Source organism: Malurus melanocephalus, unplaced genomic scaffold (assembly GCF_030028575.1).
Source record: "Malurus melanocephalus ecotype Western Australia unplaced genomic scaffold, MMel_1.1 scaffold_1497, whole genome shotgun sequence".
Taxonomy (NCBI): domain Eukaryota; kingdom Metazoa; phylum Chordata; class Aves; order Passeriformes; family Maluridae; genus Malurus; species Malurus melanocephalus.
The window spans coordinates 3,882-16,855 of record NW_026624729.1 but is presented as its reverse complement, the minus strand read 5'-3'; the positions used below and the strand labels follow the sequence as shown (position 1 = coordinate 16,855).

General features: G+C 42.9%; 2 protein-coding genes across 2 annotated transcripts in view; one reads left to right on the top strand and one right to left on the bottom strand.

Annotated features, from left to right (window-relative positions):
• Positions 1 to 2,172: 2,172 nt before the first annotated feature.
• Positions 2,173 to 4,190, bottom strand: CIAO2B (cytosolic iron-sulfur assembly component 2B). The gene is made up of 5 exons (XM_057388022.1): positions 3,962 to 4,190; positions 3,797 to 3,876; positions 3,469 to 3,594; positions 2,947 to 2,992; positions 2,173 to 2,441 (listed from the first exon to the last, which is right to left on the bottom strand). Exons 1-5 carry the CDS (start codon positions 4,092 to 4,094, stop codon positions 2,344 to 2,346), a joined length of 483 nt encoding a protein of 160 aa, XP_057244005.1. The 5' UTR covers positions 4,095 to 4,190; the 3' UTR covers positions 2,173 to 2,343.
• Positions 4,191 to 5,807: 1,617 nt separating this feature from the next.
• The window catches only part of LOC130587064 (carboxylesterase 5A-like), a 9,547-nt gene continuing 2,380 nt past the window's right edge, over positions 5,808 to 12,974 (top strand). Inside the window, exons 1-11 of the mRNA XM_057388021.1 lie at positions 5,808 to 5,951; positions 6,478 to 6,682; positions 7,012 to 7,150; positions 7,401 to 7,534; positions 8,025 to 8,178; positions 8,413 to 8,514; positions 9,243 to 9,341; positions 9,809 to 9,949; positions 11,148 to 11,228; positions 12,084 to 12,231; positions 12,860 to 12,973. Coding sequence (XP_057244004.1) covers positions 5,876 to 5,951; positions 6,478 to 6,682; positions 7,012 to 7,150; positions 7,401 to 7,534; positions 8,025 to 8,178; positions 8,413 to 8,514; positions 9,243 to 9,341; positions 9,809 to 9,949; positions 11,148 to 11,228; positions 12,084 to 12,231; positions 12,860 to 12,973 — 1,393 coding nt within the window. The 5' untranslated portion in view covers positions 5,808 to 5,875. The remainder of the gene's footprint in view (positions 5,952 to 6,477; positions 6,683 to 7,011; positions 7,151 to 7,400; positions 7,535 to 8,024; positions 8,179 to 8,412; positions 8,515 to 9,242; positions 9,342 to 9,808; positions 9,950 to 11,147; positions 11,229 to 12,083; positions 12,232 to 12,859; position 12,974) is intronic.

Here is a 12,974-nt window from a genome sequence, read left to right as displayed (position 1 = left end):
AGGGAATGCCATCCAGCCACCCCTGGAAGGCTCTGCTCAGAGCTCAGAAATGTGAAGCAGATGTCTACTCCTGGCATTTTTCCTGGACTTGAATGAGGCTGTTCATATTCAACACAGCTGCTCCAAAGGGTGATAGTTTCACATGGARTKTGTCCCACTACAAAGCATTCCAGGGGCTAAATTTAGGGGTAGCTTTTTGGAAAAACAAACATCTGAAAAGAAATGTTTCTAACAAATTAGTGTTTTCTTCTCCCGCTCTGACTCCACACAGCAGGAAACAGCTAAAAAAGCACAATGGAAGATTTCCACCAGAACTGATGTTACAGATTACAGAGAGCCTGGACAAGAGGGCCTGGGGCCTTCAGCAAAGTCACTGTGGTTGYTCCTATCTAAATACAGCATCCACATCACTTAAACAAACATGCCAKATCTAAAGTAATCAAATTCTCCATCCCTAAAAAGCAGAAGTCAGGTCTCTGCTTTGAAAACCCACAGTAGATTCCCCTTACTGAAGAGTCATCCCCCAACTATTTCTGATAAATTTAAACCATCACACAAARTCTGTTGCTTTTCTGAGAAGGTAAATGATACAAAGTGTATCCCCAGGGTTGCTGYGTGGTGTGCAGTGTGCTTCACGAAGCAAGTGCCAACATCCCAATCAATTATTTAACACTAATATTATGTAGTGGTGAAAGCCAAGCAGAGAACTTCAGCAAAGCACCATTTACTGATTCCTTCACTGTTGGGYGCACATTGAAGCAATCTGTTGGCAGCTTAGTCATCCTTCTGTTTTCCCCCTGGCACATACTTGCATTACTTCCTTCCCCAAAATCGGGGGGGCAAAATTAATTTTCTTTTTTACAAGCCACCCAAAAAGAGAAAATAAAATCAAACCAAGCGTGGTGCCCAGGAGCTGCCTGCCTGCCTTTCCATGCCAAAGTTTCATCTGTGGTGCAAATGTTGGCAATGTCAGAACTAATCAGTTCAGTGATTCAACAAGAGAGGCAGAGAAAAGCTGGGTCATTCTGTTCCTTGTCCAATATTAATATTACATAAATATTGTCTTACAGTTTCATTCATACATCCCAGCAGGGCTGCCCATTCAAAGGATGCCAAACCAAATGAGCAGGCTGAGGCTGCTGCAGAGTTTCTGTAGAAGYCCTATGCAAACATTTCTGACATGGGAAGGTCTGGGTTTGTTTCTGTCCTATTTTGCTGTGTGACTTTAGATGTCACACTTGGAGCAATGGACTGGGCTCTCAGGCCGTGCTTTACACRATGTTCATAAGCTTCACCCTTTTCAAACAGCATCTGAGACCCTCCCAGAGAAAATGCYACTGGAACACAAGGCACCACCATCAAACTGGGAGCAAACCTATTTTTCAGAAAGTGCATTTCTTGTTTTCCAGATAACTGATGGCAATGAAGGCGACATTGTATGTGTACATGCACCAAAATACCCGACAGGATTTCTCAACAGGTTGTTTTTCCATGTGGTCTGGGACTAGAGACATCTTTTACAAAAGTTCAGATTAATTCTTAATGAATATCTGCCAAAGACAATGATTTAGTGAATGTCACAACTCCCAAACCAGAAGCATAGGCTGGGTTTCAGTAATAAATCTCAAAACATTTAAAGCAAAACATGTCCTTTAGCTTTCAAACACTGCCAGGACAGTCTTTCATACTGACAATTGTCAATGACTCCTGTATTGCACGTGTATAAATACAACCTCTCTTAAAGATACTGTATTTCCTATCACACTGAAGTAGTAATTAAAAATTAATCATATTTGATACAGGTCTAAAGAGCCCTCCATGTTTGGCTAATCCAAGGTAAAATCATTAACACCAGACACATGATTTGGAGGTGTGGACACAACACTAAATGTCCTACAACTTCGCACACACCAGCTTGTACAATTTGTCATGTCTGAAGCTAAAACTGTATTAGCAGTCTGAAACTGTCACAGGAATGTAATGATTTTAACTAAAAATTATCTTGGTGAGTTGTGAGGTCCAGCATGCAGAGTCCACTTCTAAAATGCAGTTCATAACTCATTTTGAGTAGTGAAAAACCAGTTATAAACAGGTTGAAAAAATATTTTTAAAGAAAAAGTGTACATATGCAATGACTCAAATACAATTTAAAAACTAATTTTCATTATATTTTTGTCTGTAAGTTAATTCCCCACAGTGCTTTTGAAAGAGCAAAGAAACATTTCCTCACAAGAATCCAAGTGATTTTATTTTTCTCACATATCTATGTATAATGTAACATCACCACTTATATACAAAATTAGTTGAACAGRTCAGAATACCAATGATTGCCTCATCAGACAATTACGACCGGACAGACAAACACTGATTCACCACTTCCAGCAGGTGAGTGTTTTCCAAAGCAGCTGCCACACGTTCTTTATCAGCAAGCTGTTTATTAACTGTGCAGAGAAAAYCCACAAGAAACCAATCAGGACATTGGGACTCGGTGTCTTCTTTAAAGCATTTTACTCTGAGATACATCATTCCAGTTGCCATGGTAGTGCAGGCAGTTCTCAGGATGCCAAGTGCACCCCAGAGCTGCTGTCTAAAGGCAGAGCCTCTTTGTCATCCCAGTTATCCAGCAAGCTGGTCATGATTCAGCAGCAGGAAGCTGCTCTGGAGGTGGAACACAAGAAATCCCCATTTYCCYCCCATTTTCCCAGTGCTCAGGCYAATCAATCAGTGACTGAGAGCACATATTGCCTAAAGATATGTTTGAAGAACACTAYGGAACAATCTAAGTGACACTCCATGTTCCTGTTCTGGAACACCCCCCAGAATCTGACACACAGAAACTCCCAGACACTGAGCAGCTGCTCCGCAGCTGGGGGAATCTCTCTCCCTGCTTATTTGCAAGATTAAAACAAATATATAGACCRCACAAGAGAGGACTGAAAGCCTTACCTGCGTGCTCAGAGGCATGTGTTCCTGGCGTTATATGAACATCCAGCTGAAATAGCATCACAAAAGGATCAGGGGACTACTCAACAAAACATTGTAAATTTAAGTCCAAACTAATAAAATAAGACTAACAAAAAGARGGGGGGAAAGGACATTCTTGCCAATTTCAGTTACTCTATATAACAGAATCAAAGTCTACAACTGCAGAGTATTCTGCAGTTGCATCTGCTCAAGCCTGTTTCAGACAAGGGTGAGACCTCTCCTCCTGCCGTGCCACGGAGCACTAAGTGATTTACCTCAGAACCCCTCTGGCCCATGACAACAGCCCTAGAACCACACTTGTGCACTGATACTTCAGCCCACTGCCCTCTCTGCTTCCTGCAGTCTCACTCACACAACAAATGAACAAAGGTCTAGTTACTTTAGTCTAGTTACTGTAAGTTAGGTTTTTTTTTTTGGTTTTTTTTTTAATTTTTCCAGATGCAGTTTGCCTCTTTCACTTTCCCGAGTGTCTTGACTCCTCACCTTGAATCTCTCTGGCAGAGAGCGGAGTAGTTTGACCTTTATGGAGAGGCCGATGAGGGTGGCCATGCTGCAATGGGGAATGGTGGGGGTGAACTCCACCGACACCGTGCTCTCGGCATCGTTCACCTGCGGGAAAGCACACACAAACCCTCGGCTTCCACCCCAAACTATCCCCAGGCCTTGCAGGGGAAACTCGACCTGCTCCTAGATTTGTTCATGGACATTTTTCAGCACTGTGTTTAGGTRCTAGGATAAATATATTTAAATATGATAAAAAAGCAATTGGTTAATCAGACGGCTGAGGTAGCACATCTCGGCGAGATCTCACTTTCACTCGCACTTGCTCGACGACGTTCAGCTCCTCCAGGGTGAGGGGGTGCTCGGGGTCATTGATGGAGCGGATGAGATGTGCGGGTTAAAGAAAGCAGCGCTGCTCGGCCCGGCCCGCCCGCGCCGCCTCAGCCCGCCCCAGCCCTCTGCCCCCGCAGGATATCGAAGATCTCTCGGTCGTCGATGGCGTCGGGCAGCTCGTCATCCTCCTCCCGCGCCGTCACGGGGCGCTCCCCGGAGCGGCGGTAGATGAGGGGGTTCGCATTCTCCAGCGGCGCCGCGCCCGGGCCCACCATGGCAGCACCGGCACCGGAACGGGAGCGGCACCGGAACCAGCCCGGACCGCGATCGACGCCGCACCGCGCGTGGCCCGGGGAGGGCGCGGCCTCTCGAGGGCGGGGAGCGGGGCGGTGCTGAGGGCGGGGAGCGGGGCGGTGCTGAGGGCGGGGAGCGGGCTGGGCCAATTTCCTCCAGTGCCTCCCGAGTGTGGGAGCTCGTCCGATGCTGAGGGCGCTTCCCGAAGGCAGGAGGGGGGCTTTTCCCCCGAGCCCCGGCTCAGCAGCAGAACAGGTCTGGAAGCGAATTGAATCGGCGGCGCAGTGTCCGCCAGGAGCTTCCGAGCCGGGCCCGGTGTTGCCAAGGATGTTCCAATTAAAGTTGTTCATCTCATGTTTCGTGTTTTGAAAAGTCAAACAAAAAAAAACCCACGCAAACTTAATCTGGAGCGATAGAGCGTAAGGATGACACACTTTGTCTTAATACACCCCTTTAAAAGAGAATTAAAGCAAGAATTAACTATTTCGATTTTTTTATTCTTCTATTGTTAGGTTTTAATTACTGGTAATCTCCGTTCCCGGTTGTTTGGGGTCGTTGTGTGTTTTGGGGTTTTTTGGTTGCTTTGTGTATTTGKTGGTGTTAGGAAAATTAATCTACAAGCACTAGAGGTTTATGTCTAAAAAGGAGACAGAGGAGTTTTGCAACTTYATTCATKAATAAAGGGAGASGTCATGGGCATTTCTTATGGGGTCTTTTAAATTCATAGAGGACGCAGCCTCTTTTTATTCTAATTTTTCGGCCGCTGTTTCTTCTCTCGTTCTTTATTGGCTGAGGTACTTGAAAGTTATAGGCTCTTTGAAATGCCTGATGAAACCCCCCCTTCTATTATAAATTGTCCCCCCCCCCCTTCAGTTTACATTTCTGTGGTTTTGCTTTGGTAGTTTATTTACATAGTCATACATAAGTCAATTAGTGGAATTCTTATGGAAATCTTTCTCATTATTTTTTTTTTATTTTTATTTTTTATATCAGCTTTATTTCACCCCAGAGCCCAGAGTCAGAGTTTGTTTGTAAAGACATTCTTTTCTCCTTTCAGTGGTGATGGTGGTGGTGTTTTGGTGAGGTTTTTGTTGTTTTAAGGTTTTTTTTAAGAACGTTGTAGAAGTTAAGCTCCGGAGCCTGTTCAGACTGGCTCTGTTTTCTCTGCCGGTGTAGCCCGATTGGCGCTCCCGCTGCTGCTGCCGGGCTGTGCTGGGCCATGGCCAGCTCCAGGTAACGCCGGGGTTGTGCTCAGGGCGCTCCCGCTGCTGCTGCCGGGCTGTGCTGGGCCATGGCCAGCTCCAGGTACCGCCGGGGTTGTGCTCAGGGCGCTCCCGCTGCTGCTGCCGGGCTGTGTTGGGYCGTGGCCAGCTCCAGGTAACGCCGGGGTTGTGCTCAGGGCGSTCCCGCTGCTGCTGCCGGGCTGTGYTGGGYCRTGGCCAGCTCCAGGTAACGCCGGGGTTGTGCTCAGGGCGSTCCCGCTGCTGCTGCCGGGCTGTGYTGGGYCRTGGCCAGCTCCAGGTAACGCCGGGGTTGTGCTCAGGGCGGTCCCGCTGCTGCTGCCGGGCTGTGTTGGGTCGTGGCCAGCTCCAGGTACCGCCGGGGKTGCGCTCAGGGCTCGCCTTGGCGCTCKGCAGCCGCTCCCTGCAGCTCCCGTTCACAGTCCAACCGCGCTGCCTGCGCCGAGTGCCCTCGCTGGGACCTTTGTCCCCTTCCGCATAAAACCGCAGAGAGTCACCGGGCGCCCAGTCGGAGATGAAAAATGGCTCCTCCGAGYACGATCGCCTTGCTCTGCGCCTTGTTTTGTAATGTAGCGTTCCTCGTGTACGGAGCGGAAGGTGAGACCCACGATCTGTTGTTGTTGATGCTGCTGGGGAAGTCGCTGCACAAACAAGTTGCAGGGACTTTTTCAAAGAAAATCTCTTATGCTTTGGTTAGCAATCTGCAAAAATGCCTTCATGATGCAAAAATTACTGGTTTTGTGAGATCAAACGATTTCTGAGATGATTTAATGAAAATAAAGTTGGTGTCTTCTTTAAGAAGAAGAAAGCAAAAACATTTTTGAATTATCTAAACAAAGAAATTTTAAGGTCTTGTTGAACGATAAATCTTGGAAATGTTAATGGTTTTACTGTTTGCTCTGAAATTTGTTCTTGCAGTGTCCTACCTGACTCCAGGTGTCACTGGCAGCAGGGTTTGGCAGAGAGTGTCTGTCACTGCACCAAAGCGAAATGAAAACAGAACAAAATCGAAAGGAATTATGTTCTAAATTAAAGAGTCAGTTAAAAATACTTCATTGAAAAGTCTGCCTGATAATTATGAAGATGCAATTAATTTTTTTTTTTTTTTTACCATTTGTGTTAGGGCACAGTGGTGCTGAGATAGAAGTGACCACTCCTCTTGGACGGCTCAAAGGAACACAGACAAATGTGAAGGGGACAAACAAGCTTGTAAATGTTTTCCTTGGAATTCCTTTTGCAAAAGCTCCTCTTGGATCCCTGAGGTTTTCCGCACCTGAACCACCTGAACCCTGGACTGGTGTGAGAGATGCAACTTCTTATCCACCACTGTGAGAGCTGTTCCATTTGTTTGTAGATAGAACCTGCCCGTGTTGGTCAGGGTTGTATTTATGGGGGTACAGAGGCCTGATTTTTCTTGAGGAGTTTGTATTTGGTAGTGGATACACTGCCAGTAGTGGAATACTTCAAGCACAAGTATAGAGACGTGCTTTTACAGGCTGCACCTCTCTCTGATTATAAATAACAAAATTCAAGCACCCTCTGGGGATTCAGCCTCTGGGGCAAAAAAAAAAAAAAAGTGTGTTTTCTCTATCACTGTTACATTGATGCTATTGCAGTTTTAGTGCTAATAATTGTACTTCCCTTTTTTTTTGTGAAGATGTCCTCAAGATCTGTCCATGTTGAAAATAGCTGAAAAAAACTTTAAAGAAAAGCACCTTGCATTCCAGACTTCAGAGGACTGTCTGTATCTCAGTGTCTACAGCCCTGCTGGCTCAAGCAAGAAGGACAAGTTACCTGTACGTAAACCACTGAACAAACTTGTGTTTTATAAAGCTTGCMGGTAATGATTGCTCCTAGGAGACTTAATTGCTTTTGAAAATGTGATGCTGCACTGGCAGAGTGTAAAATTCCAAGTCCACCAACCTAGAATCAGCTGCCATTGTGCTTCAGTGATTTGGTGTTCATAAACTCTGATGTTATTTTCCTTTTTTAAATTAAATTTGCAAACCAAAGCATAAAAATGTGTCTCACGCTTTTGTTCCTAAGGTAATGGTGTGGATCCATGGAGGCAATTTTATATTTGGTGGTGCTGCTAGGTATGATGGCTCTGCACTGTCAGCCTACGAGAATGTTGTGGTGGTAATAATTCAGTACAGACTGGGACTCCTTGGATTCTTCAAGTAAGATCACCTATTTCACTTCTTACAAAGTACTTGCTGTCATGTTTAAAGCACAGGTAGTTTTGTTTGCTAAATCCTCTGAACTGCTATACCAGCTTCCCACTGTCAGAGTAGTTTAAATGTACAGAATTCACTGACATCAGAACTTCAGGACACTAAGAAATGTCTGTACATTCCCTCTGCATGGTCATTTGTAGCCTGCTATCGATTCACAGTTGGGCTTATTTGGTGCTGGATGGGATGTTTGTTCTAGCCTTTGCTTCCATCCTCTGGTGTGTAAAGCAAAAACTTRCACAGAGTAAAAGCCAGGGATTCACCTGTGCAGGGGTGAGTAGAGAGTAGAGGTGAGTCAGGGGCTGAGGTGTGACCATGAGGAGCTATGGGTCAGGGCCAAATATGACGTTTTGCACAAAATATAAGTTGTTGAGATTGCCTTTATTGTGGTATAGTTACTGTCACTGAGAAGTGGCTTGTGCCACTCTCTTTCCAGCACTGGTGATGAACACGCCCCGGGGAACTGGGCCTTTTTGGATCAAGTCGCAGCTCTCCGGTGGGTCCAAGGAAATATTGAGCACTTTGGTGGAGATCCAGGATCTGTCACTCTCTTTGGTATATCTGCAGGATCTTGCTGTGTTTTTGCACATGTAGGTATATAGGAGAGAAAAGTCATCCAAAATGCAATTACTGCAACTTTTCATGCTTAATCTGGTTTTTGACAGTAAGTTTAACAGCACATTGTGCTATATCTGGAGACTTACCCTGTAAGCCAATAAAGATGTGTAATTCCTCCCTGAATCCAGGAGTTTTGTCAAGCATAGAGTTGTGGAATAAGGGTGTTAATGTRGAATAAATCCTTTCTGTTCTTCCCTTCTTGGCAGGTGTTATCTCCTTTGTCTAAGGGTCTCTTTCATAAAGCCATAGCAGAGAGTGGAATTCTAATTCCCCCTGGTAAAGATTTACATCTTTCAACAGATCTTGAGGTAGGCTCATTGTTTTGCATTTTAAAGTCTTTATAATCTAAAATAAGACACTAATATGAAATTATTTGGTTAAAATAGAAAAGGGGRAAATCTCATTGCACACTGCAACAAAGTCGATCCAATTTATTCTTGCAGCACACCTATTTAATTTCAGTTTGTTTCGTGTTAGAAATGTGTACAACTATATGATTATAACAGCTTTGAGCTGACAGCTATTTTCAGTCAAACACATGCCAATGTCAATTTTCAAACCCACTGTACCCTACACAGTAATTGTGACATTTATTATGGAAAGTTTAACAAGAATCCAGAAGAAGCATTCTGGTTTTTATTAACTCATGGTCTTTTAGGGAGGGCCTTCATGTGAGGTAAATTAATTAAATATAAAACAAGCAAAAAAAAAAAAATCTTATATGTGCCTTTTAATTTATTTTCTTGTAAAGGTAAGTAGTAATAATATAAATCTTTCTGAATTTGCTTTCCTTATTTGGTTTATGCTACAACCTTGCATTATCTCTACARCAAAGTTTATTGTAGACAGTGAATGGAAATACAGCAAAATAGAGAAGTATACCAGAATGATTTCACTTTGTGATCAAACTGTAGCATTTCTAGTAAAATAAAATACTCACGTATCTATCAAGCTCTAAATCTGCCATTAAATCAAGCTGGTAACAGTACTGTGCATGATAATTTTCTAACAGTGCTTGTCKGTTGATAATTTTCAGAAAATTGCCAATATCTTTAAGTGTGATGCGAGCAGTTCCCTCTCCCTGCTGAACTGCTTGAGGAAGCAGGAAGCAGAGCATATCATCTTTAACAGCAAGGTAGGTGAGACTTGATGGCAACAGAATTTTTTTAAGGGCTCACTTGCAAAACTTTAGCTCAGCCTCTGATCAGAGGTCATAGATGGTCTGTTCCAAAGTTGATTTTTCTTATCTTTTGTCAAAATACTCCCTAAATGTTGAAATAATTTCACACATTCTCTGTGGAAGTTTCAGAAAAGTGTGACAGCACCTGTAAAGTTGTGAGCAAGGTTTGAGCAGCCCAAAAACATAGTTTTAATGTCAGAAGCAGTACAGGATCAGGAACCCATTACATTTCTCTTGACCCAGCCAGACTTGCATTTTATACTCCTATGCCAAACTAAATTTATGTTACAGTGGCTGTAGATATTCAAATTTCTTAAAGCTCTTTTTGCACTTAGAACATTAAATGTGGACGTTTTATATTGTTTGAAGAAAAATTGGAAATACTATTAACAAGTAATTTGATTTTTTTTCTCTTTCTTCAGGAAATMTCATTTCTGCCCATAGTTTTGGATGGAGTATTTCTTCATAAGGCACCTGAAGATATATTGGCTGGAAAAGAATTCAATGCAGTCCCATTCATGATTGGAGTCACCAAYAATGAATTTGGCTGGAATATCAGATCTGTAATTTAATGTCTCTTCTTTATTTTTACTGTGTTTTCAATGTTTGTGTTAAGTGATAGGACAAGTATTTGCATTGTTGGAAATGCATACAAGGTRAACTTTGCTTGCATTATGGCTCTGCAGTGGCCCAGGACAGGTTGGTCACAGGAGGGTGAGAGAGGCTTTGTCCTGTAAGTTAAACTACATGGGCCCATCAGTTGGAACACCAATTTTGTACAGTGTTTTCTTATTCTAAAATTTTAATCCCTCATCCAGGCAGAGAGAGAAAAAAGAATGCAATCATCAAGGGCTTATTACTGGAAGAAAAAAAAAATCAAATCCTTTCCCCCACAAGGAAGAGTAGGCAGGGTTGATACATAGTGTGTTTAAAGATGTGCCATTGGTTACCTAAACCAGCTTCCGCTAGTGTCATTRTCATCCTGAAGAAAGAGCTGTCATTTGAAAATCTCATCTGGGGCAGTGTGGGGATAATGCAGATGTCCAGCCCATTCTCTGTGCAGAAATCCTTCCTCATAGGAACTCAATGGGTAACTCAAAAAAGGAGCAATCACTATCAGTGCACAAAACTGCAGAGATGGATTCGTATCCTCTCTCTTTCTTCAGCCTTTTTTTTCATAGTTTCTAAGTATTCAGGTTCCTTTCTGTTATACAAAGCATTTGTTCGGAATCTGTGTAGCAGCTGTCTCTGGGAGTGTGCTGGTTCTAACTCCCAGAAGAACAATGTAAGGTGAAATCTGCTTGAATTATTTTTCAGACACAAGASCTGTTTTATGTAATGCAGTAAAAGAGGAGGAACACTGCCTTATCTTTATTTCAAAGGGCTCTGACAACTGGACTAGAGACAGACTGGAARTGACTTGTAAGATCTCCCCCAACAGAAGGACAATAAGCCTGGGAGACAGAAGTGGCTTTTTGCTCCAAATCTGCCCTAATGTTTTCTAGTCTTGCAAGCTTCTTAATGTTGATTTAAGGATAACTATGTAGTATGAGTGGTTTRTGTAGAAACCTTCACAAAGGCAACATTTGCTGCAGTAAATACAAGCTTTTCAAGACAGCTGCTGCACTTTGCTGCACTGTTGCATGTGATATGATGCTTCAAAAATAAATACCAGTAATAAGAATAAATGGAGATATGCAGTTCCAATGTTGAAAATAATAGACATTGAATGGTRCTAATAACATTTTTTTCTCTGTACAGACATCAAAAATGACAGGTTTGAGGGAAATAGGAGACAGAAAATCAATTGCCTCAACKGTAGAGGTTTTTCTACCAATGATAGTAAGTACTGTTGCACTATTCTAATTTGAGAAGTGAATTTTCTTTATCATGTATGTAACAGATTTGAGTCTCACTGTTTGAGTCATAATGTTACTGCGGGCTGAGGTCATGTTATGTTTTGGGGAGAGTCCCAGCAAAGTTGACAGGACYAGGGTGTATGGAGTTACGTCGAAATTGAATTGACTCAAGCTTGGGATTTGGGAAAATGCCTTTTTCATTCTAGACCTCAACCAACACTTTATTTTACGTATTTTTAGGATTGCTGTAATTGTATCCTGAGTGTTAAGGATTCTCATGGCTAATCTCCTGCTTGGGGAGGGTTCAAGGCAGATTTTTCAAAATGTTTACATTAAATTAATGTAGCTTTTAAAGTAGTTGCTCTGCACTGCTAGTTTTGAAATGTGTCTTTCAAGCAGCAAATTTGAACCCTGAAAACCTACACTGTGTTTGGAGATCCCATTGGCCTTATCCTCTTGTCTAATAATACATAAATCTTTCAAGGACTGAGAATTTACTTTCGTGATTCCCATCTCTTTTCTCCTGAAGAAAACAGAAGCCAAAGGTAATGTCAGGAGAAAATGCTGAGTCTTCATTGATACCTATAGAGTTGTAATTCATATAAATCTGGTGCAAATTAGCCTGAGGTGATAGGTTTGTTTTGGTTTTTKATGTTGGTGTAGGGGATTTTTCCCCCACAAAAAGTGTGAATAGCTTTTGTTTCCCATCAGCATGGGTGCTGTCCTAGATCTTTGTGCTTTTACAGAGCCTCTGAAGTTCCAAAGATGGCATTTTTAGCTGCTAATGCAGATGGTGACCATTTGTCTGTTTGTTTCTTGTTCTGCCATTGTCTCTTAGGATGTACCCTCAGATTTTCTGCCCATGATCATAGATGAATATCTGGGAGACACAGAGGATCCTGCAGAGCTACGGGACCGATTCCTGGACCTGCTRGGGGACATAGCAATTGTCATGCCAGCCATTAAAGCACTGAATTATCACAGGGGTAAGCTGCTCAACAGCAGTGGGACATTTAAACCTCATGCTGCAGACTGCCTCAAATGATGTAGACATGAATCCTGTCATATACAGGCAGCCCTGGTTGAGATTCCCACTGGAAATTTGAGGGTGAGGAATGATACAGGTCTGCAGGGTTGTGTGTAGTCACTTATCTTTCTATAAGTGTCTTGCACTGTGCTCATAGTCACAATATATTGAGAGCAGAGCATGATAACACAGGTAAATGTTTGCTAACTGRGGCATAGAGGCTTAAAAATTAAAGCCTATCAAAGCACCCTTTGTCCTCTGGCCCATGGCTATGTGGCCTGTCAACAGCTCTGTGGTCTGGAGATTTTCTGGTGTTTAAATGTAGAGAAGCCATGCCAACACACCCAGAATTGGAAACAGTCTGATGCTGTTTTGCTTTCTGTAAGTTTCCCTAGGGTGGATTTTTATCTTTTCTTTTTTGTGTAAGTGCTGAACTCTTCATTTTGAATTAAGAGTGCATATTTGAATGTAACAATTACATTTGAAATGTGCCCAGCATAAAGCTTTGTTTAAAGTAATACTTCAAACAGCTGATGGCAGCTGTAGTTTATGTATCTCTTCTGTAACTCTAAATGTTGTGTTTTCAGAGTCTGGAGCTCCTACCTACTTCTTCGAGTTCCAGCACCGGCCCAGTTCATACTGGGACAGCAAACCAGACTATGTGAAGGCTGACCACGGGGATGAAGTTGGCTTTGTCTTTGG

What these genes read in the sequence shown, in the direction of transcription:
- CIAO2B (XM_057388022.1), bottom strand. Translation starts at nt 4,094, where the DNA reads ATGGTGGGCCCGGGCGCGGCGCCGCTGGAGAATGCGAACCCCCTCATC. An exon ending in TCGAGCAAGTGCGAGTGAAA is followed by an intron (nt 3,595 to 3,796) that starts GTGAGATCTCGC and finishes GCTTTCCCGCAG; the next exon opens with GTGAACGATGCCGAGAGCAC. An exon ending in ACATGCCTCTGAGCACGCAG is followed by an intron (nt 2,442 to 2,946) that starts GTAAGGCTTTCA and finishes TTCTCTGCACAG; the next exon opens with TTAATAAACAGCTTGCTGAT.